The 23,888-nt window shown below is 32.9% G+C and overlaps 1 protein-coding gene across 4 annotated transcripts in view; it reads left to right on the top strand.

Annotated features, from left to right (window-relative positions):
- The window catches only part of MYO6 (myosin VI), a 136,976-nt gene that overhangs the window by 77,513 nt on the left and 35,575 nt on the right, over nt 1-23,888 (top strand). For all 4 annotated transcript variants that reach the window (XM_081044207.1, XM_081044206.1, XM_081044205.1 and 1 more), the window contains exons 10-18: nt 1,517-1,597; nt 4,284-4,464; nt 8,677-8,821; nt 11,440-11,597; nt 13,943-14,034; nt 15,865-15,937; nt 17,420-17,547; nt 19,764-19,859; nt 20,147-20,320. In XM_081044207.1, coding sequence (XP_080900333.1) covers nt 1,517-1,597; nt 4,284-4,464; nt 8,677-8,821; nt 11,440-11,597; nt 13,943-14,034; nt 15,865-15,937; nt 17,420-17,547; nt 19,764-19,859; nt 20,147-20,320 — 1,128 coding nt within the window. The remainder of the gene's footprint in view (nt 1-1,516; nt 1,598-4,283; nt 4,465-8,676; nt 8,822-11,439; nt 11,598-13,942; nt 14,035-15,864; nt 15,938-17,419; nt 17,548-19,763; nt 19,860-20,146; nt 20,321-23,888) is intronic.

The raw sequence follows: 23,888 nt of genomic DNA, 5'->3' as shown, positions 1-23,888 counted from the left end.
TTTTTGTCACTACTCTACCCAAATTAGTATGTAAAGAATTTTAGACACACCTGTTTGAAAACATTTGTATTACAAATTTGTGTTTGTATTTTGCAAAATAAAAGGTGTAAAACTTTTGCATTATTTAAAATTTTCAAATATTTTGGCATATGTTTTATGGAAGCATTTGTTATAGTCATGCAAAGGTCCATGAATATAAATCAAGCTTGCATAGAATGAGAATGGTGGCAAGAATAGTTTGCAGCTTTCTAGTTACAGAAAAGTTAGAAGAAATGAATATTTTTCCTAGGTTTTAATATTAAGTAAATCTGTCCAAAAGTCAGGTATTTGATAAAACAATTGGGGTGGAGGAATAAAACTCTTGCTAGCAAAGAAAGTATTTGTTTGGGCTCTTTATATTTAAGTAGTATTATATTACTAAATAATAGAGCTGCTTTTTGAAATAGTTAATTGAAAATGCTGACCAGGATTATTCTCCTCCCTTCTCTTTTATTTTTCCCCCCAAGATTTTAGGGTAGAAGAAAAAATTCATTACACATCATTTTCTGGTTTTAACTAATTTTAATATTTCATTATAATAGAGGGTGAAAGATAAATGCATTGATCATCTAAAATATTAATTTATCCCCAAATTATTCAAAATTTACTATAATTTTTTCTTTGGTGTCTCTGTGATGTGGTATATTTAATCTTGGAATTCATGCCATGATGTAGTGTAATCATAGTAACCTGATTTAAGAGAAGCTGAGATGTTTTTCAAAATTTGCCATCTTGTCCCCATGTGTACTTCCTTCCTGCCTCCCCTCCCCTAAATGTGGCTAATAGAGTCTCTTTGAGACCAATGTAGTGTTATTTTCTTCTTAACTGCTTCCCTTGTTCTGTTTTGAAAGCACTTAGCAACAAAGTAAATCCTTGAGATAAAAGCTGAAATTATTTGAATAACTATGAAGGTTCATAAAGCAAGTATTGTAATTTATGTATAGTCAATGTTCACTATCAGTGAATATGCAAGGCATGTTTTAAAGAACTGTTTCTAAAATCAAAAATTAAGAAACTCAGGGATAATATTTGTTCATTATTTAGAACTTAAAATATTACTTGAAATATTAAACCATACCGTGTTCTTATTCGAGACTCTACATATTTAGTAGGAAGGTGATTTTCATTATTGCCTGTAGTACTTATGAACTATATATATCTTTAATAAGATCGTTGACACTGAGAATATTTAAAATTGCTACCTTTTAAATATAGGAAAACTTTATGGTATTGATTTTTATGTTAATCATTTAGTTTAATCTACTTTCAGGAATTAGGATTTTCAACATCCCTGGTTTGATTAGTAGGAGTAAAATATTTAAAATAGAAGGATGGATTTTAATTGAGAGATTAAATGATATTCAGGTGATATTTAGAAATTCTTTATGATTAGCACTATTTGGTAAGTGGTGTTTTCTTCTGTATTGTTTTCTGAGGATCATATTTGTTAATTATATTTTACCTTTCTTTCTCATAGTATTTAAACCGAGGCTGCACTAGATACTTTGCTAACAAAGAAACTGACAAACAAATTTTGCAGAATCGAAAAAGTCCTGAGGTATAGTAGACTGTTTTTTAAATTAAAATCTTTAGTACAAAAATAAATCATGCTGAAAGATATTGTTTTTATTTTGGAGTCCAAATAAGATTTCTTACTTTTAGGCTTGTACTTTAAAAACCTAAATACTCATCCAAATCTCTTAGTGTGTATGTAATACTTTATGCCTATGTTGGTATCCACAAAAGCTATAGGTGCTTTTTCTTCTTAGTTAGGTCTCAATGCACTGCCTTCCTCTTGTTCTTTTTCCCAGTTTGATGGTGTTAAATTGGAGAGAATCATCCTTCGCTAACATTTTTGAAACTTAGTCTAATATTATTGATTTGGGATTCAGTATAAAATATATCCTTTATAACTTATTGCTTACTTCCAGGATGAAAGTAAGCTTTGTAGTAGACACTGAATAAACATTCTTGTGAATTAATGCTTATATATTACTGTATTTCTCTTTAAAACATCATAGTTGTGTGATATATTATGAAAAGTTTTATATATAGGTCTTACTAAATTACTACATTTTAAAGAGTAATTGCTTATCATTATACTATTATTTTAAAAACATTAAATCCTTAATCTAAAAATCTACAATTCTTATAAATTTTAATATGCATTGTTTAAATAATAAGTGGTATTAAGTTATATCTACTCAAGGAGCTTAAATGATATACTAAGTCAGGATTAATTATAGGGACTAGTTCATAGTGTCTTCATTAATTTTAGTAAAAGATTTATGTTGAATATTTAATTGAACAAGTTTTTATTATACTTAGTTTTTAATGCTTCTGCATTTGTGAATCAGATCTTTTGGACTCCTTTCAAAAATGAATGAGATGAATTACGTCTTTATTACATTCATGGAACAGAAAGCAAATGAAAATTCCCATTATTTTGAATTCTGAGCGGATGACCCTACAGTTAATTTTTTTGAAGTTGACATTTTGTTTATTATTTTAGACACATTTGTCTGAATTATAAGTGGTAAACTTTGTTACAATAATGGTTGGAACTTTAAGAATAACATTAATATTTATTATGGTATCTTTCTTTGTCATGATAACCTGTATTTTTATAAGACATCATCAAAGTATAGAAATTGTATTCTTTCCACTAAGATAATGGAGGCATTTTCTAGTGGATTATTGCAGCTGTCCTAAATTAAAAAATAATGTATGTATATATGTGTAAATTTGATCTTTTGGCATGGAATAAACTGAGTAGAGAGGAAGGAAAACTGGATTTTACTCTTTTAAAGAGTAACATGTACATTTTGTACTTTGTTGAGAAGAAAGTGTATTCTTTCTGATTCTGTGAGCATACTGTGTTAGGAATCTCATTTATATTATTGAGTGTATATATAAAAATACATAAGTCAGCAATGGATTAATATGTTTAAATTACTTTTTATGTCTTCTTTATCAGGAGGATGAGGTGATCATTTTGACTAATTAGAATCCTTTGCCTGGTGCCATTTGAGTGTCTTTCAGCTGTGTGTAATTTTTAGGAGAATGCAGTATTTTTAGTCTGCCATAACACCAATATATTTATTAACATTTGATTAGAAATAGTTTCCAAATGAAGTAACTATTCAATTGCAAGACTGAAAATTCTGCATGCTGTGTGTATTCTGTTAACTTTGGCTGCACGTGATTTCCTTTGCTTTTAAGAGTAAAATTAAATTTCTTTATCTAGACATTTTCCAGAAATTTCACACAAATATACTTGAACATTTTAAAGAATTTTGTGGGAAGAGAATTTCAACTTAGCTTGGAAGCAATTGGCATTTGGGAGGAAAAAAACATCTCCTAGTGGTGTCTTTAATGGCGAGTTAATTTTCATGCTGTGTTATCTAATGTTTAATTTTATTTATTTATTGTCAAGTTCTGGAAAATTCCTAGTTCAGCCTTTCTGTGTCCAGTAACTTTTATTTTTCTCTTTCTAGTTTTTGCAGGCCTGACTTTTCCTTTCTCTGAGTTTGTTATACATCTAACAATTGAATACTTTAGATGCAAGTTCTTTTAAGAGAGAAAGCAAATTTGCTCCTCATTTTTTCTGAAATGTTTTCACTCACTGCATAAATTCTTAGAGTAAGCATAATGCTTGTTAATACACTTTACCTCACATTTACATATGTAAAACGATTTAAAAAATAATTCTCAGGCCATGAAAATTGTTATTAGCCTGTCTGTCCACTATTTACTACTGTTGAATATTGGTGTCATTGATGGCAGTTAACCTAAAGGGGCATAATACTGTCAGATTTAAATTCTTATTACAATTTTTTATCTCAGTTTTTTTTGACCTATGGTTCATGTTGACTGATTTTAACCACTGGCATTCCCTTCTTTTGTACTCAATTTTTATTTTTATCTAGAATTATAATTATAATATTGTAGCATTATAATGCTATAGAGTTAAAATTGTAGTTCAGTTGGAAAACATCTCATTCCATTTTGACTGAAATTTTTATTGAGATAATTGTAGATTCACATGTAACTGAAAGAAATTGTACAGAGAGCCTGTGTACACTTTTTCCAGTCATTCGGTGTTTGAATTTAGAATACTGAAGTTTTTCCACTGACACATTTTATTTTTGCATGTTACATAGTGCATCAATAGACTTCATGAGTTTTTAAAGTATACTTAAGTAAGGTAAAGTGCGGTTAATCGATGTATTTTTATTTTGTAGTATCTTAAGGCAGGTTCCTTGAAAGATCCTCTCTTAGATGACCACGGAGATTTCATTAGAATGTGCACAGCCATGAAGAAGATTGGTTTGGATGATGAAGAAAAGCTTGATCTGTTCCGGGTAGTAGCTGGTGTCCTGCATCTTGGAAATATTGATTTTGAGGAAGCCGGCAGCACTTCAGGTTTTTTTCATTTTGTTTTGTTCTTGAAGAGCAGTAAAATCAGTTCTGTCATTTTTTTGTCACATGTAAATTGAATCTATTTGTGTGCAAGTTTGTTAATATCCTGAAATTTCTAGAATATACTGTGTTACATGGTGAATCATGCAAATGAAGGATGCTTCATTATTAGGCATTATGAGCTCTGTTTTGAAGAATTTTGTGATGCTGATGAGGAATAAACTCATTTTCAGAAGGACAGATAACTGACTACCAGGGTCATATTTAGTTAAATTTTTCAAATGATATTGTACTTTCCAAATAAGTGAACATAAAAATTCTGTACCATCTGTTAAGGTATTTTGACAACTTCTTTGGTTAATTGATTAAAACTTGCATCAGTTAATTAGGGCAGCTGAATACATAAAAGTCGATATCCTTTATTACTGGAAAATGAGACTAGGCTAAACTTTATGCAAATTAAAAAGAGCATTTAAATGACTGCATGATAGTAACTTTTTAACTCAAGTGTTTCAGTCCATACATAAGAGTAAGAATTTTTGTATTATCTGAAGTTTGATGAATGAATACAGGGTTTGACAAACTATGGCCTATGGCTAAATTTGACCAGCTGCCCGTTTTTGTAAAAATAACATTAGAACACAGCCATACTCATTTATTTATGTCTTGTCTATTCTAGCTTTTGTGCTGTTGTGGCACAGTTGAGGAGTTGTGACAGAGACTGTATGGCTAGCAAAGCCTAAAATCTGATGCTTTAGAGAGAAAGATCGTTGACTCCTGCATAAATACATTATTTAAAAATCTTTCACTGAGTTAAAAAAAATTGAATGCCCCATTTAATGTAGTAGTCAGCAACATGAGCCTTAGTGTTAGATTCCAGAAGCTCTCTGAGCCTTGGTTTTTTCATTTGTAAAATAATGAATAAACAATCCATGAGAGGTGCTTTTAAAGTACAGTTATCTAGCAGTAGTATGCACATAGGGAAAGGGCATGAGAGAAAGGGAAATGCATTTAAAAAATGGGTCTGCTACGTGCTAGAGCCTTTTTATGTATGGTATTTCATCATAATCTAAACTTCATAAACATAATGAAATAGGGGATATTATCTCCATTTTACAGTAGTGAAACCTGTGCATAAGTTAAGTAAAATGGTTATTAATGAAGTTGTACATATGAGAGCCTGGTTTTACCCATGTCTAACTGACTCGAGTACTTGTGGTAATTGTCCCTCACTGTCCCCAGCCACTGAAGCTTCCAGAGTGTCCTGATCTGTGAATGAGCAGATTGACATACACAGTCCTAATGACTTTTGGATTTAGTGTCCTGTGATGCTGTGAAGTCAGTAACATCAGATGCAACGTAGTATTTAAGAGCACAAGCTCTTGAGTCAGACTGTTGACCGTGTGTTAATTGCCTGTGTGACTTTGGGCCAGGAACTTAACCTCTCCATGTCTCAGTTTTCTTACCTGAGGATAACTGGGGATAGCAACATTCCCTAACTCATGTAACAAAGGGGACTAAATGACTTAAATATTTGTAAAATGATGAGGGTACTTACATGTGGCACATAGTTATCCCTATAAGTATTGTTAATGAATAAGTAAAATAAAAATAGAGATTGTTACCAGTTTAAAATGAAAAAAGAAAGCAAAATCAGATATGTTCTTAGTGTGCATTCAAATTTTGTCCTTAGTTTTGTTTTGAGGGATTTTAAAATTTATTTTGCAAATGTAATGAATGTTAAAATAATTTCATTTGCTCTATAGCATGGTTATATGAAAGGAGCATGTGGGAGTTCTAAGTAACACAGAATAGGTTTAGAATATTTAATGCACTCTTTGGAAGGGTTGTTAGAAGTGCTAAGTGTCATTGTCACACCTCATGTTATTACCCTGTGGTAGAACATACAGGTGTATACAGAGGATTGTAAATCTAGTTAGTTGAAAAGGCATGATCTAGGTAGTTGAAAAGCACTTAATGATCAAAAGACACATAACACGTATTTACATTATCTTTTATTTTTCTTCTCAAACTTTCTTCTGTTGAAGGGAAAATGAGCAGAAAGCAAAAAGTATTGGAATGAGGGAGTGAATTAAGGGAATTAATAAACTAGGTTATTTTTATTTTAATAGCTAAGGTTTTATTATATTACTCTCCATCCTTCCTATAACCTTTCCTATGATCCAAATGGTTTGTATCAAAAGACCCAAATGGTTTCTTTCTAATAGAATTGATTTTTTTCCCTGTTAGAGAGCTCATTTTGGCATGTCCTCACAATCTGAAAAAGCTCTTAAATTTTTGTAATACTTTGTCAGAAAATTTATTCTGCAATAGATGTTTAGAAGACTCTTACTGTTATTGAAAAGTTTTTGCATGATTGAAACACAAAAATTACTTATTGGGACTGCTAGTGTTTTTAAATTTCACGTAACAAAAGTATGTTATTACGTATAACCAACAGTTTTTAAAATATTTGAAGTTCCCTTTTGGAAGGGGAGCAACATGAAAATCTTACATTATTTGATAGTATTTTCCCTTTTTAAAACTTTAAATGTTTTCTTATGTCAGCCTTACATAATTCCTGGAAGTGTGTAAGATACTTTGCAAAACAGTAAAAGTGTTTAAATGAATTAATATATTATTGGTCGTCAAGTTTTCAGAGTAGTAATAAGCCTATTTTCATAAGTCTTCTGAGTAGTCTTTCCTTATTTTTTCGTAATAGCTTTATTGAAATATAATTCATACCATACAGTTCACCAATTTCTAATGTACAGTTCAGTGGTTTTTTAGTATACTCAGTGTGCAACTGTAGCCATAATCAGTTTTAGAACATTTTCATAACCCTAAAAAGGAACTCCATGCCCTTCAGCAGTTACCCCCACCCATTCCCTCACAAATCCCTCAGCCTTAGGCAGCCGCAGTTCTACTTTCTATTTGTATAAATTTGCCTGTTATCACATTTCATATAGATGGAGTCATACAATATGTGGTCTTCTGTGACTTCATTTTTGTCTTTATTTCTTTTTATTGTTGAGTAATATTCCATTGTATGGATAGACTGCATTTTCTTTATCCTTTCATCCTTTAATGAACATTTGGGTTGTTTCCACCTTTGGCTATTATGAATAATGTTGCTGTAAACATCTGTGTACAAGTTTCTGTGTGGACATGTGTTTTTATTTCCTTGGGTATATGCCTAAGAGTGGAATGGTAACTATGATTAACCTCTTGAGGAATTGTCAAACTGTTTTTCAAAGTAGCTGTACCATCTTACATTCTCATTAACAGAATGTAATCTTGCATTCTCATGAAATTTCCTGTTTCTCCACATCCTCGCCAGCACTGACTTTTGATCAGAGGATAGCCATCCTAGAGCATGTTTACCTTATTGTGGCTTTTATTTGCATTTTCCTGACAGGTCGTGATGTTGAACAACTTTTCATGTCTTTATTGGCCATTTGTATATCTTTTCTGCAGAAATGTCTTCGTGTCCTTTGCCCATTTATTAATTGGATAGTTTTTAAAAATATATTCTAGATACAAATCCTTATCAGATACATACTTTGCAAATATTTTCTTTCTGTGAGTTGTCTTTTCAATTCTTGGATACTGTTCTTTGAAACACAAAGTTTTTCTTTTTGATGAACTCAATTTATCTTTTTTTGTTGTTGTTGCTTGTGCTTTTGGTGCCATATCTAAGAAACCATTACCTACTACAAGGTCACGAAGATTTATGTATGTGTATTTTTCTCAGAGTTTGTTTTAGCTCTTATGTTTAGGTCTTTGACTCATTTTGAGTTCATTTTTGTGTATGGTGTGAAGTAGGGGTCCAACTTCATTCTTTTGCAGGTGGATATCCAGTTTATCGGAGTCATATGAATTTTAATGGTAAAGCACTATATTTCTCCAGAGATTTAACATATTAACAAGGATGGTAATCCATCATTATTATTTTTCACTTGCACGGTCATAAAAAATGAAAGTGATAGGTTAATATTGATGGGCTGCAGGGATTATATCTTGGTCTACACTGAGTGAGGGTCTCCTGTTGACTTTGGTGGTATGAGTATCTGACAAGGGTGGTGAAATTAAAAGTCATAAATAAACCTTGTCTATTCCATAGTTTTATATAAGTGAATTATACTTCTAAGAACTAGATCTTGAAAATCTGGTTTATATAATGTTTAATTTCAAATTAATGTGTATTTTCATTAGGTGGTTGTAATCTGAAGAATAAATCTACTCAGTCATTGGAATATTGTGCTGAATTACTGGGTTTGGATCAAGATGATCTTCGTGTAAGTTTAACTACAAGAGTCATGCTGACAACAGCAGGGGGCACCAAAGGAACAGTTATAAAGTAAGTTCCTTAACTCATTGCTCTAAAAATTCTGCCTTGTGGTTTGTCAAGGAAAAATCTTTTTTGGAGAACACTGACGTTTAAAGTTGATCTTTATATGTGATTCATTCTCTTTGTTATAATGTTCTAAAATATGTGCTTGATAGATCAAAAGTCTGTGCATCTCAACATGGTAATCCATCATAAAAATTAATACTGACTTCCACAGCCTTTAAAGTTGTTCCTTCCAGATATACTGCGTGGGAAAATTTGGAATTCATAAGACAAGAGAGGTTTACATTTTTACAACTATGAAAACATGAGTTGATTATGTTAATATTTGACTGGTTTAGGCAACAGATAATTTTTTTCAATTTTTCAGAACTGTGTATTTTGAGGTATAATGTACTTTTAAAAAGTTTGAAATTTAGTGGGTTTTATTATATTTACAAGGTTGTGCAATCATCACCATTATTTGATTTCAGCAGGCAATAGATCATTTTACTTTAAAAGTGATTTTTCTTACATAAGGCACATGCTAAAACTTCTATTAGCAAATAATGAAATTGGAAGTGAAATCTGAAGCCTTATTCAGATGAATCCCAGTTGCTTGAATTGCACATGTTCTTATAATTTATATTGAATTTTGATTGGTTTTCCTTAATGTCTTCCTATTTAAACATTTTTTTAATCTAAAAATTACGGTATAATTTGAATTTAGGCATTCTGTGTTTGTGTTTATAATTTTAAAGTCAGAAAACTTGTGGGAAGTTTATGCAACTAGCCTGGCGATGACTTGAATAAAGTTTTTAACTAATGAACAGAGTCATTGTTAGTATTAATCTGCATATGCTCATCATTCTCCTGAAGGACATTCATTCAACTTTGAGTTTCAAAGCTACTTGGAAGTCATGTAGGTTGATAAATATTGGAAATAAGGCTAATATTATCATAGCATTTATTCCTATTTCATTAATTCTGTAAAGAAGAAATACCTGCTTTGTCTCTGTAAATAGTATATTTTTCATTACTATTCATGACTGAACCATAATTTCATGAAAAAATGGCCATTATTTTAATAACATCCCTATTTCCTTATAATTAAATTTCTGCTCATAATTATACTTGGAAGAACCATTATTCAGGAGTTATAATGTAAAGAAAGAGTTATTAGAAGTAAATAGAATAGAATATTTAAAAAATAAAACTTCTAAGTAGAATTCACTTTAGTAAAACACTCAGCAAATGGGATTTCCCTTTATTTTTAGGATTCTTCATTTAGAGGAAATTACAAGTGACAAGAAAATAAGAGCCTAGCCAAGATTTTTAAAACCAGTAACCAAGAACTTCTAGATTTTGTCTGGATCTGTGTACATACACTTTTGGCTTAATATCCTATGTTTTAGGTATTTTTGTTTTCAGTACTGTAAAATAAAATTGTTGTTGAGTCATTATTCTGAGGCACTCTAAGCTCTTCATTTGTGGGGGAAATAAGCTCACCTATACCTGGCTACATAAGGCAGGCAGTAAGTTCTAGCGACATATTTCAGAAAAAGTTTCAACAAATTGTTAAAGCAGGGATTACAAAAGCTTTTTAGCTACAAAAAAAAAGAATTAGCAGCTTTTGCACTTTGGGAAATATTGGCAAAGTGTTCTTAGCCTGATTCATTGCTTAGTTAATTCCAAATTAGTCTTATTATAAATAAAATCTTGGTGAAGAAGATGTATAGTAGTGCCCTGCAGTTGTTTGCTTCCTTAGAGATATTTCTGGGCCGAAGGGAAGGCTAGTAAAACCACAAGTAGATGTCCTTAGGTGTCATTTCCTCCATTTGCCTTCTGTTCCGGAACAGTTCTTTTATGTGTTTTATGTATGGATTGTTCATATAACATTCACTTTAGGAAAGAATTTCATTGTAGGAAATATAAATTGGAAAATTACTATTTCAAAGGGATTCAAGTATCTGTCTGGCCTGTATGACACTTAAGGTTACTTCTCTGTGACATTTTTTTATGGTGCTCGCAGGGTTCTCATGCTTACATGTATGACAACGTTTATTGTGGTGTTTGGGTTTCTCTTCTGGCTGTCCTTCTTTATCAGACTGTCATTTTCTTGAGCACAAGGGCTGTGTGTCTGTATCTGCAATATCTAATACTGTTATATTATGTAGTTACTTTTATTAAATCATAGAGTTGGACAGTTCAGATTTTAAGATGTAAGCATTATTTTTCCTAAACAATGTTAAACAAGTTACTGAGCTTTTAAGGTAATCCTGAATTAAACACAATTTCTTTTGCATTTAAGGGAAGTCAAAGGGAAGATTATTCCTCTGAATACTTTTTTAGTATTCAGCATGTACAGTGAAGTATAAATTAAAGTTAAATAGAATTTTGAGCCTCAAGTTCTTTTACTCAATAATAGATTTTTAAAAATTTAATTGTAGATAATCCTTTTTGTTCTCTTGTACCTTTTGTTCTCTTGTACTAAGACAAATACTTAGCCCCATTTGTCTGTGCCTATTCAAAAATGACCTTTTGTAACTATTTTGTTCTTCACAATGAATATATTTAGACATCCTTTGATTTTGGGTATTTAGCATTATTTTTACAGTTGTTACTATGAAGAATTTTCATTTTTATAGGGTACCCCTGAAAGTGGAGCAAGCAAACAATGCTCGTGATGCTTTGGCAAAGACCGTCTATAGCCATCTTTTTGATCATGTGGTAAACAGAGTAAATCAATGCTTTCCTTTTGAAACATCAGCCTATTTTATTGGAGTCCTAGATATTGCAGGTTTTGGTAAGTATAATTTCATTTGTGAATTTGTAGTTAGTTTGACAGTTTTTCATACATATTTAAAATTAAAAAAAATCACCTTTTTCCCCTTACAGTACTTTTCACTTGATGTATTTTCAGTTATATGTCTTTACCTACATTTCATTTCATAATATGATTTAAATAGGAAGCTGATGCTTTAAAAAAAAAAAGGAAGAGAGAATCATGGGTTCTGGTCACACTAATGCTAAAATTAAAACATGTTTATTGAAACCATTGTACAGTTAAGTCCTTGCTTAACGTCGTCAGTGGGTTCTTGGAAATTGACTTTAAGCAAAAAGGTGTATAACGAAACCAGTTTTACCATAGACTACTAGATATAAACAAGAGTTATACCTTGTTTTGTCACAAAAACATCATCAAACTTCTAAATAAAGACCCCAAACACTTCTAATATTAAACATTGAAATGTGAGCTACTATACATACATTTAAAAAAGATGTAACAAGTAAGAAAGAATAAAACAAGTAAGATAATTAGTTTCCAAATTGCTCATTCAAGTTCAGGGTCATGGGTGGCAGGAGCCTATCCTGGCAGCTCAGGTCACAAAGTGGAAACCAGCCCTGAGTAGCACACTGGTCCATCTCAAGGCACTCTCACACACATATTCACACTGTGAGACTGAGGCAATTTAGACAAAGCAGTTAACCTAACGCACCCAGCTTCGGGATGTGGGAGGAAACCTAAGTACCCAGAGAAAACCCATGCAAACATAAGGAAAATGTGCAAACTCCACACAGATAATGGCTGCAGCTGGGAATCAATTTCTTATTTTCTCATCAGTGTTATAATAAAATAATGCTATTCAAGAACGTGCTATAGTTAGGAGATATCTCTGTACTCTTAAGTGAGTGCAGCTGCATAAAGTCTTGAGTGCTACTAATAAAGAGAATTAAGTCATTAAAGCCATTCACTACAGTGTAGAACTAGGTACAGGTTGACCTGGCATATAGACTAAACTCTTTCCTATGTGTAAAAATTCATCATTAGTGTTAATTGTTAACAGGTAGCTATTTCCAGTTAGTTTCCACCAAATGAATGAGATATCAAGATAAATATTTGAGAACAACTGTGGAGCTGTGCAACCAGAAATGGAATGAGTCACCAACATCTGAATGCTGCTTTGTCCTGAATGACTCTGTTGTAAAAATCTCAAAGTACATCTGACTGTTTTTATATGGGGCTTTGTCAGTGTCGGCGTTCCTGCTGGCTGTGTGTGAGCGGTATCTTCCTCTTGTAGTTTATTTGCCTTTGCCTAGGGAAGGTCAGAGTGTTTACATTTTGAGAGGGACACAGTTTTGTTTTAATGTCATATATATTTTAAAATTTATAATAAATCATTATCTTTTGTTCGAAAGTAGAGAAACACTTAGCATTTACTTAAGATATCGATATTCAGACAATTGTTTCCTATCTACACCAGTTTTAGTATAACACACACATACACAGAATCGTTACATTTTAGAGCCACAGGGATCTTAGTAATAATGTAATACAGTCCCTTAATTTAAAAAATGAGTTAATATCCATAACTTTTAAAAAATTTTATTTGGGAATATTGGGGAACAGTGTGTTTCTCCAGGGCCCATCAGCTCCAAGTCGTCGTCCTTCAATCTAGTTGTGGAGGGTCCAGCCCAGCTCCAAGTCTAGTTGCTGATTTCAATCTTTAGTTGCAGGGGGCGCAGCCGACCATCCCCTGTGGGAATTGAACTGGCAACCTTTTTATTGAGAACTCGCGCTCTAACCAACTGAGCCATCCTTCCACCCCCATAACTTAAAAAAAAAAAAAAAATTATTAGTTTCAGGTGTACAAAACAATGTAATAGTTAGACATTTATCATATATATCCCTCACAGAGTGATAACCTCCCTCCCCCATCTATTTCCCCTCTGACATCACATACAGCCATTACATTTCCACTACCCCCATAACTTTTTAATAACTGTAATTTTATAGATAACAGAAAAAATTCTAAATACTTGCATTTTAAGCCATTTTCTTTAATTAGATTAATACCTGTACTTAAAAAAATTGTTACAAGTGACTTACATTTTATCTTTTACTATATGACATTTATCTCACCTGATAAACACCTTTTTTATCAAGCAAGTTATTTTTAATACTTAATTTTAATGCCTAACAAAATTTAAGAGTTGAAATAAGAACATTTGAGGAGTATAGAACAATTATATGTATTTTTTAACCTAATCTTCAATTAATCATTGATACAATAAAATTTAATCCTAAAATAAATTTATCAATGCAAAGTTACCTGATGATGACTCTTGATTATGGTTTTATGTTTTCAGAGTACTTTGAACATAACAGTTTTGAACAATTTTGCATCAACTATTGCAATGAAAAACTTCAGCAATTTTTTAATGAAAGGATTCTGAAGGAGGTAATTACCATTACAATTTAAGAACTGCATTAAACTATTTTAAGTTTCAAGGAACAGAAACATGCCAGAGGTGCCCTGATTGATGGGATGTAATGTGAGGTGGCCCAGCCCAGGAATCAAAGATACTCAGCATAGGCCTGGGTGGCTTAGCTGTTGCCCTGGCACATCAGAAGTGTTAATGGCACAGCTTACGGACCAAATATAAACTCTAATAGGCACTTCCTCAGAAGTGAACATCTGTTGCTTCTTACTAGTGACTTTTACCAGACTTGAAATTCTGCTTGTTTCTTTTTCGGTTTCTGTTGTCTTTACTCTTGCCACTGTCACACAGCTTTCTACTCTCGTCCCTGACCTTGGCTTCTCCTCACCTTCCTCTGTGTCTTCTGCTTCTGCCTACGCTGTTGCCTGACTGCCTGCCTTTTCTCTGTGTGTGGCAGGAAAGCCACCAATCAGGAGGTCCTGTGGAGCCATTGGCCTAGAGTGCCCCTGGGCAGTGCTTTCCCTGCCTCGCTACCTTGTGCACCGCCAGTGACCTGTGAATGGTGTGCCTTTGGCCATACGCCAACTCTTGTCGAGTAAAAGAACTTCCTGCCACGGATTGTAGTAAATAACTGTGGGCATGGCCAACAATCACAATGCCAAGTCTAAGAAAGTTAATTTATACTTGTTGATAGAGTACAGAGTGAGTAAAGGTAGCTTTGGATCAGTTGATTTGTGATCAGGTTCACCATTTTTCCTCTTGTATTTGAATTCTCCAGTACTTTTCTACTAATACCCTTGACTTCCCATCCTTTGGGCTATTGGAAATATGTCTTAATGAATGAAGGCAGTAGAGTTAAAGAGAACTCAGAAGCAGTCGAGCCCACCCCTTATTTTACGGATGAAGAAATTAAGCAGTCCATTGACTTCTGCAGGTTGAACCTGGCTTCCTCGCTGCTGGCCCCCAACAGTGTATTCTCTTAATCATAGCACTGCTGCTTTCTCATGTCCGTTCTCTGCAGTGTCTGGCCTTGAAATGTGAAATATTTTCTTTTCTATTCCCGTCCCATTCATCTTTTCTCACATTTTTAGTATGTTTTTGTCTTTATGGGTTTCCAAGCACATTCCAGCTTTTATACCTTTACTGATACACCATAGTTAAACCAGTTCTGGCATAAATAAGCAGGTAAAACAAGCACTTACAGTTATGATACTTTCTGTGAAAATGTTTTATCCAGCTGCATTAGTTCTTCCATTACTATGTGAAGTTTTACCTGTATGCTTCTCACTTAACATACCCTAATTCTTCCCTTCCATGCTTCTATATTTACTGTCATCTATGACTGCTTTTGCACTGCGATGGCAAAATTGAGTAGTGTGACAGACACTATATGGCCCACAGCTGAATATATTCACTATCTGGCCCTTTACAGAAAAAGTTTCCTGAGTCCTGGTCTGTTCTACTGATAGGTTTGACTTTACAATTGCTAAAAATATTTCAAAGCCCTGGTCTTTCCTTGGGTTTGAATGGTTATACACAGATCTCTATATTTGTGCATATCTTCTCTGCATATTTCAAGAAAAGTGTGCTTATCTGCAGGAGGTAACATTTCCACATATGTAAATTGTCTGTTTTGTCAGCATTTTAACTTTTGATATTACATTGCTTTAGGAGCAAGGATTTTGCTTCCCTAATGTTTTGTAAAATTCTTTAGCCCCCGAATTCATTGTTATAAACCTTTGCACTCTGACTTATCAATAAATGTTATGATCAGAAATGGCACTAAACAATGAATCCATTTCATATCACATGGCATTTCCATATCTATGATGATGATTATTTCCTTTTAGGAACAAGAACTCTACCAAAAGGAAGGCTTAGGTGTTAATGAGGTGCATTATGTGGATAATCAGGACTGTATAGGTATGTATTTTTTGTTTTTTTTGCTCCACTTTTGGGAAATCTGGGAAAATAAAGTGAATGCTTTTATTAGTACATTTTCTGTGGTCTGTGATTGATATTATTGGTTATGAGTGCTTATTTGAAATTCTAGTATTTGAGAGAAGTTTTGCTTTTCTAATATCGCTAGCAAGTTATTTTTTTCCTGCCAAGGCATCAAATTTAGTATTGAAAGTTTTCTTAAAATTTCTTCTGTTTACTCTGGTGTTTTTTTTCTTAAACAGCTAACATGTGAATAATTGTGTAAGCAGTAAAGGGGTTTATTATATTCTCACTCATGAGGAAGTCTGTAGTCTAGGCAGGCTCCAGGTGAGCTTTGCCAGGGCGCTGCTATTCTATACATCTCTCGTTTCTGTTTTCTGTGCATTGGCAGCACCTTCTGGCCGGTTGCCAGTGGGCTTCACAAGTTCCATGTGTCACATCCAGATAATATTGTGCAACATGACAGTAGCGTCTGTGTTTTTCTTGTCTCTGTTTATTAGTTAAGAAACTCTTTGTCACCACTTAGCTCTTGCTCAGTCTTCCTTTTCTTTCCCAAAACGAAATCAACTGTTGGGTAAGCTTTGGACAATTGCGTCAATAACTCGAGTGCTAAATTTAGACAAGATAGCAAAATTAATAGTAATAATAATAAAAATGATTTACAGTAGTATAACTTTTCAAAGCACTTTCACATCCTACCGGTCCACTCAACGTTTCCCTTCACACATTATATCCTGTCTCAGATCTCTGTGCCTTTGACGTGTGGTTTGATATCTTGGCTGGAACTCCTCCCTTTCCATTATCTTTCAGGCTACTTCCACATCCTTCTACAACTATCAAAATGCTCACATTTAAAGCTTAGTTCAGCCTGCTTCCTTCACTCCTTCACCACTGCTATTTGCTTAAGAAGCATCATTCTCTCACCAATACAGTTATAATCTTGATTTCTCTTCATATATCCTGTAGCTTTTAGAGTCTGTCCCGTATACCTGTTCTTATATACAGTGTTTAAGCACTTTGCATTTTATAGTTATTTTGGACAAGCAGGAAATTCAAACATGAATGAAAGGAGCATAAAAAATGTGCTGTTACTGAAATTTTGCTGGAAAGTATTTGAGAAAATATCTATATGTAGTTTTAAAAGGCTACACATGCAGAATCTTCTGTAGTTTTATTTCATTTGAATGTAGACATCATCTGGAATAGGTAAAATAGCTGGTTCCTTAGCCTCTTGTCCTTAGAAATGAAGTGATTATTTCTTTATGGAGCTGTTTTTTTAAAACCTACATTAAATATATAATGTTACTTCCTAATAAATTGCCAGGTTTGAAATAAAATTTACCTACTGTCTATAGCTTTTGAGAGAATACTTATAGAATCATCTGTTACATTGTTTCTGGCCAGTTCTTGTAATATGTGATGAGTAAATTGTTCACATAATTGTATTTTGATCTTTTGAAATAGATTTAATTGAAGCAAAATTAGTGGGAATATTGGATATTTTGGATGAAGAAAATCGCCTTCCCCAGCCAAGTGATCAACACTTTACATCTGCAGTTCACCAGAAGCACAAAGATCATTTCCGACTCACTGTGAGTTTGCCATCCCAGAATTGAGACTCTGGTGGGAAGATAAATCTTTAAGAAGATGTACTAGAAATTAGATAATTCCGTCATATGTTATGTAGGGCTTAGAGCAACTATAGTTTATCCAGCACGGCATCTTCTGTAGATGTGTATTTAGTATATAGATATAGGTATATATCCATATATATAAAATATATATGTATATAAGTATGTAAACATATATAAACATATATTATATATATATATATGTATATATATATATTTATGATAGCTATCTAACCAAGGCTCTTTAGCTAGATGGAAAGTGTGTTTCACCTGTCTAAAATGTACAAAGATTTGCCTGCTGTTTTTATGTTCTCTTTTCTCGGTGAAGTGGCCATCAGTTGTTTTGTATCATGTGACCGGTTCACGGTCCAGGGATTAGAACCTAGCATAACAAGCGACTACCTGTCTGCACATTTATAAGATTAGCAGTGAAGTTTATGGCTTAGAGTCTGACTGGTAGAAGCAATCCATATTTGATAGTGATTCACCAATTCATTTTTATGGTCATTCCTAGGGAGTTTTGAATGGAAAATGTACTCAGAGAGGGACACAGAAGCTGAAGCAATAAAAGAATTAGCTAAAGGGAAAAACAGACACAGAGAGCAGTAGAAGTAAATGAGAAGTACACTTCTAAAAGGACCAAAACACCTGGGGCAGGTGCCTCCCATACTGTTTATTGTTTTGGGATTGTAATGTATACCAATCATTGCTGTGACAGATCCAGGAGTTTAAGTGAATGATAACAAGTATTCTTGTTTTCATACACCATTAACCAAATCATGTTAGGTAAATAGGTTTGAATGCATTTACTTGGAAAGTTGATGTAATTGTGAGAGCCTTCTCTAGAGACTGGACCCCACAACCCCCTGTTCTGTTGACTTGGAGTTCTCCTGTATTGTTAAATATTTCTTATAATGTGTAGCCTGTTTCTCTTACTTCAGTATGTGGCCTTTTTTATGACCAGCCCATGGTTGCATGGTTTTCTTTATCAGGAGTACTGATTGCTAGTCAACAAAGTTGTGGCCAAGGTCTCGGAGACACAGAACTCCAAGGACAGTACATTAAAGCATCAGGAACGGACTTTGGCCACTTTTCTCAAAAGAGAACAAAAGCAAGACAGTAAATTCTAATTTGTATAGATCATTACTTTCATTGTATTTTTTTGGAAATAAAAGTAATAATAACCGTTTATTGACCACTTAGCATGTGCCAGACACTCTTCTAAGGGTTTTACATGAATTTGATCCTCATAATAATCTAGGGGTAATTCCTGTTTGTATCCCCATGCTAGAGGTGAGGACACACGCATACAAGTGACCTGCCCTGTCTAGCCTAGTGAGGAAGTGTTGCATTTGGGAATCAGGCTAGGCATTTGCATTCCAGGGCCCTCACCCTCACTCGTGCTGGTATATTGCCTCATACAGAGACTGGGCGTTGTGGTCTGCTAGCTCTCTCACTCCCTGGTAACGTTCTGAAGTTAGTTTTTCTATTTTTAAATGAGTTTGTCTTTCTTAACCTTAGGTTATTTTGAGAGTCAGATGTGATCTTTTATGGGAAAGCAATTTGGAATATTTTAAATATGATACAAATATGAGAAATTATAATTAGATAGTACAACCCTGTAATGACTTAGTTTCCTTCAAACAGATTCAGGCTCATTGTCTAAACATGTTAGGATGTATGGTTTAAAAGAGTTCCTGTGGGAGAGTTCCTGCGCTGAATATCAGGTGTTTCTTTAGAACAATGTTTCTCAACCTTGGCTTCATCTACATAGGAATCCTCTGATGTAAATGGTATAGGCTTTGGGAGGTTTAAATATTCTCTAGGTGATTCTAACTCAGCAGCCAAGGTCAAGAACCACTACTTTAGACTTACGCTGGTAACTTTATAAAATATCTACTGTGTTTTGTATGTGCTTCTAAATAGTGGAGTTTTTTGTATTGTTGTTATGTGGTTTTTCTTTTTTGGTCTTTTTTTCCCTAAGAGATGACAACCAAATATTTGCTGAATTTCACTGGTATTTTAAGTCTTCCTAGATGTTTACAAAACAGTATAATTGCATAGAGTGTGAAAATTTCCTTTATAATTTTAAATATTTCACATCCCAGATGTTTTCTAAAGGAAATTATGTGGTATATCTTGATAATTTAATAGCTGATCTATGTATTGTTTTTCAGATTCCCAGAAAATCTAAGCTGGCAGTTCATAGGAACATCAGAGATGATGAAGGCTTCATTGTCCGGCATTTCGCAGGGGCAGTGTGCTATGAAACAGTGAGTAACTTTTACCAGGAGAAAACCATTTGATGTTGAAGCTGCACTGTACAATGTAGTAACCTCTAATCACATCTGGCTATTTAAATTAAGTAAAATTTCAAATTTTACTTCCTCAGTATATTGGCCCCACATTATGTGCTCAGTGTCCACAATGGCTGGTGGTGACTGGATTGGACAGTGGCGATACAGAACATTTCTATCATCCCATCAAGTTCTGTGGGACAGTTCTGCACTGAGGGAGAGTATCACGTGATGGACCGATTCCTGTTTGCTTTATTTTTCAGACCCAGTTTGTGGAAAAAAATAATGATGCTTTACACATGTCTCTTGAATCCTTAATATGTGAATCCAGGGATAAGTTTATACGGGAATTATTTGAATCATCCACAAATAACAACAAAGATACTAAACAAAAAGCAGGAAAACTTAGCTTCATCAGTGTGGGAAACAAGTTTAAGGTATTTGTATAAATGTGTTACTTGGATTTTTAAATTTTTTTACTGCATTTAAAATAAATTGTTTTTTATATTCTACAGTGGATAATGTAGACACTGTCAGAAATTCCAGGAGTGAAGTTCAAGAGCAGCCCTGCATTGTAGATATTTGTATACAAAAAATAAAATAGGTGTAGTAATTGGACATACAGAAATTCTTGTAATTTTATGAATATGTTCTTTCTTGGTGCTTAACATATCTGATTGCTTTTTCTAATATTCTTGCTTCTGCTTACTGTCTGATTGACCTTCAAACCTCTCTCCCACGTGTTTTCTGTTTCCTTCCTCATTCAGCAGTTTTGTTTTAGCTGGAGTAGTCCAGCTCAGGATGGCTAGAGAGACTAGTTGAGTTGAGAAAGGAAAAGCAGGCACAGCCAGGGGCTTCAGGTAAATGATCACCTTCATGCACTCCTATTTATAGAGTGGCTGCCATGTTAAAAAGAGCCTGTCTCAAGCTAATGATTCAGTTTGCAATGCATTTTCAGTGTTTTCTCTCACAGTGCATTATGGATGTGCATATTATGCTAAAATTTGACTAAAGCTTTAAAAAACTGTGTGGCAAACCCTTCACATTGCTTATTTAACATTTCACTAGACAAAAGAACATTTTATTTATTACTTTTGATCAGGAATTTATTCTTTGAGGTCTGACAAGAAATTGTCACATGCTGTGTCTTAGAAATGGAACAATATTAATTGGTTCTAATTGTTGAGTATTTAGCATAGAAAAAGAATTTTAAAACTTTGTGTCACAAGTTTAATGAATAAAAAATTGTAACAAATAGAACAAAGAAATAGAATTAATTTCTCTCTTACACAGTTCCATAAAGTATTGTATTTACAAGAAAGCTCTACATATATTTTTCATTATGTGTACCTACTTTAAATGTTAAAAAAGTGATGTAATTAGAAGTAATATTTAAGTATCAGTGATGCTGATACTTAATATTTAAGTATCAGTGATGCTGATATCAGTGATGCTGAAGTAACAGTGATGCTCTAGCAGTGTAAGCCTCCTGAAATCCCTTATGGATTGGAATGGGCTCTAAATAACTAACTTGATAAAATCATGTTTATAAAGCTAATTTTTAAAAAGCTTAAACAATTATATTTATAATATATTTTCAGGTAACTGAATAAAAAGTTTTTAACTTTGTTATGTTATATTCATTAATTACGAGTTTCTGATTCTCTTGAGCAATATTTATTCTCTTATTAGGATATTCTTAAATTCCTGAATAGACATATTAACAGAATAATGAAATGGATATCATTCATTAAGTATTTTCCTACTGTAATGGTAGAAATATAGTAGTAGTATTGCTTGTAATATTATACTTGAAATTTTATATAATGTAAATAAGAACAAAACATTCTTAGAACTTTTTGGGTTATTCTTTTTATGTTGAGACTTGAAATGCCTTAAAATTGCTATACACACTGAGGTGTGTTTGACACATTAAACTGCTGAAAGCTCTGAGTGACATTAATAGTAAAATTTCAAATCTTTTCTATGAAATTCTTTGAAATGAACTGTTAATAGTAATTCTTAATTTTAAATATAATAGCTTATTAAATTCAAGTCATGTGAGGCAATAAAACAGGCTAACATTTACAGTAATACTTCAGTTATTTAACATCTCTGAGAACCACCGAAAAGTGACATTTTCATGTTTTTGAAACCTAACTCAACTTACTGTTAGTATTTTAGTAAAATTAATCCATTTTGATGGAAATCTCATTCTGTGATTATATACATGAATATTTGTCTACTTTAAAATAAAAATAAAATACAAATAAAACCTGAGTTGTGTAAGGCTGTTTACCCTTATGGTCTTTTACTGCTGTTGTTTGATATTTGACATTGTTCCCTCTTTTCTCAGATGCTATTAGTTTATTTTTACTGCTTCCACTCTTCTGATTTACCTCTATTTCCATTTTTTTTTTTTGGACAATACTGTTCTTAGTCTATGGATTAAGAGGCATGGACTTGGTGACAATTGTTTTCTTTCTAAATTAGTGGCTCTCGTACCATGTTTCCCCGAAAATAAGACCTAGCCGGACAATATATAATATAACGTTATATAATGTAACGTAAGACCGGGTCTTATATTAATTTTTGCTCCAAAAGAAGCATTAGAGCTGATTGTCGGGCTAGGTCTTATTTTCGGGGAAACATGGTATTTGCTTTTCATTATAGATTGATTATATCTTAAGCCTGTGATGTCTAAAGTATACTGTAGTATCATAGGTAAGAGAATGAACTTGGTGTTAGGCCCTATGTTGAACTCTTGGCTGTGCCATGACTAGCTTCATGAATTTGGGCAAGTAATTTCTCTCTCTGGGCTTCAGTGCTTTCACCTAAAATGAGACTAATAATAGATTCTTATTTAGAATTGTTGTGTGGCTTAAACATGATAATGCCCATGAAAAGCTTTGAACAGTGCTGACTCATAGAAAGCATTCAGTAAAGTATACCTTTTATTATTATTAAATGTTGCTATGATTGATCCAATATGTTAATTTAAGAAATAAATATCTTTCGTAGGCAGTATAATAAGCATCTTAGTATAAAATTGATATAATAATTTTGCATAATTTACTTTGCAGAGAAGTAAAACAAATATATGAATTTGATGTACTAAATTATAATCACTTAATATTAAAAGCAGGAAAGCATAGAAACTTCTAGTGTTCATTGTCAATTTTTTTTTTTTTTTTGGAGAAAACTATCCAAGCTTTTAAAAATAGTTGAGAGCGATGCGAAATATTTTAAAATAGTAAGGAGGGTTTCTACAGCTAGGCAGGACAATTTCATTTATGCTAAGTGTTATATAAAACAATCCTAATATATACCATATATTTTAAACATGTCTTCATTTAAAAAAAATTTTAAAGATTTTTATTAAAATATAGTAACATACAATATTATATTAATTTCAGCTATACACCATAGTTATGAAACATTTATATACCTAAAGAAGCGATCACCATAATAAGTCAGTAACCATCTGACACTGTCCCAGGCTATCACAGTATTATTGACTATATTCCCTATGCTGTATTTTACATCCCCAAGACTTTTTACTTTTATACCTGGTACTTTGAATCTCTTATCCCCCTTTACAATTTTCCTCTCTTTTTAATTTTTCAATTACAGTGGACGTTCAGTGTTATATTAATTTCAGGTGTACAGCATAGTGGTTAGACATTTGTGTAATTTAAGAAGTGATAACTCTGACTAGTCTAGTATCCACCTGGCACCTATGTGTAGTTATTACCTTATTATTGATTATATTCGTTTACTCATTCTTAATGGGGTCTGACACAAACTGCTTAGCTTGCCACATATTCAGGATGTGTTGATCTCTAATTGAATGCATCCCCGGCATTTTTATGTACTTTCTTTGTTGCCTGTACACTTGTTCCTCATTCATCCCACCTGCAAGTGTGCATGTATGTTTTTTAGTATTGCTAATTTTCAGTCTTTTAATCATACAAATTCTGTGTAAGTAAAATAGATTATTGTCCT

This window comes from Rhinolophus hipposideros, assembly GCF_964194185.1.
Source record: "Rhinolophus hipposideros genome assembly, chromosome: 3".
In the NCBI taxonomy this organism is placed as follows: domain Eukaryota; kingdom Metazoa; phylum Chordata; class Mammalia; order Chiroptera; family Rhinolophidae; genus Rhinolophus; species Rhinolophus hipposideros.
The sequence above is the reverse complement of the archived record's forward strand: the minus strand, read 5'-3'. Positions and strand labels throughout refer to the sequence as shown.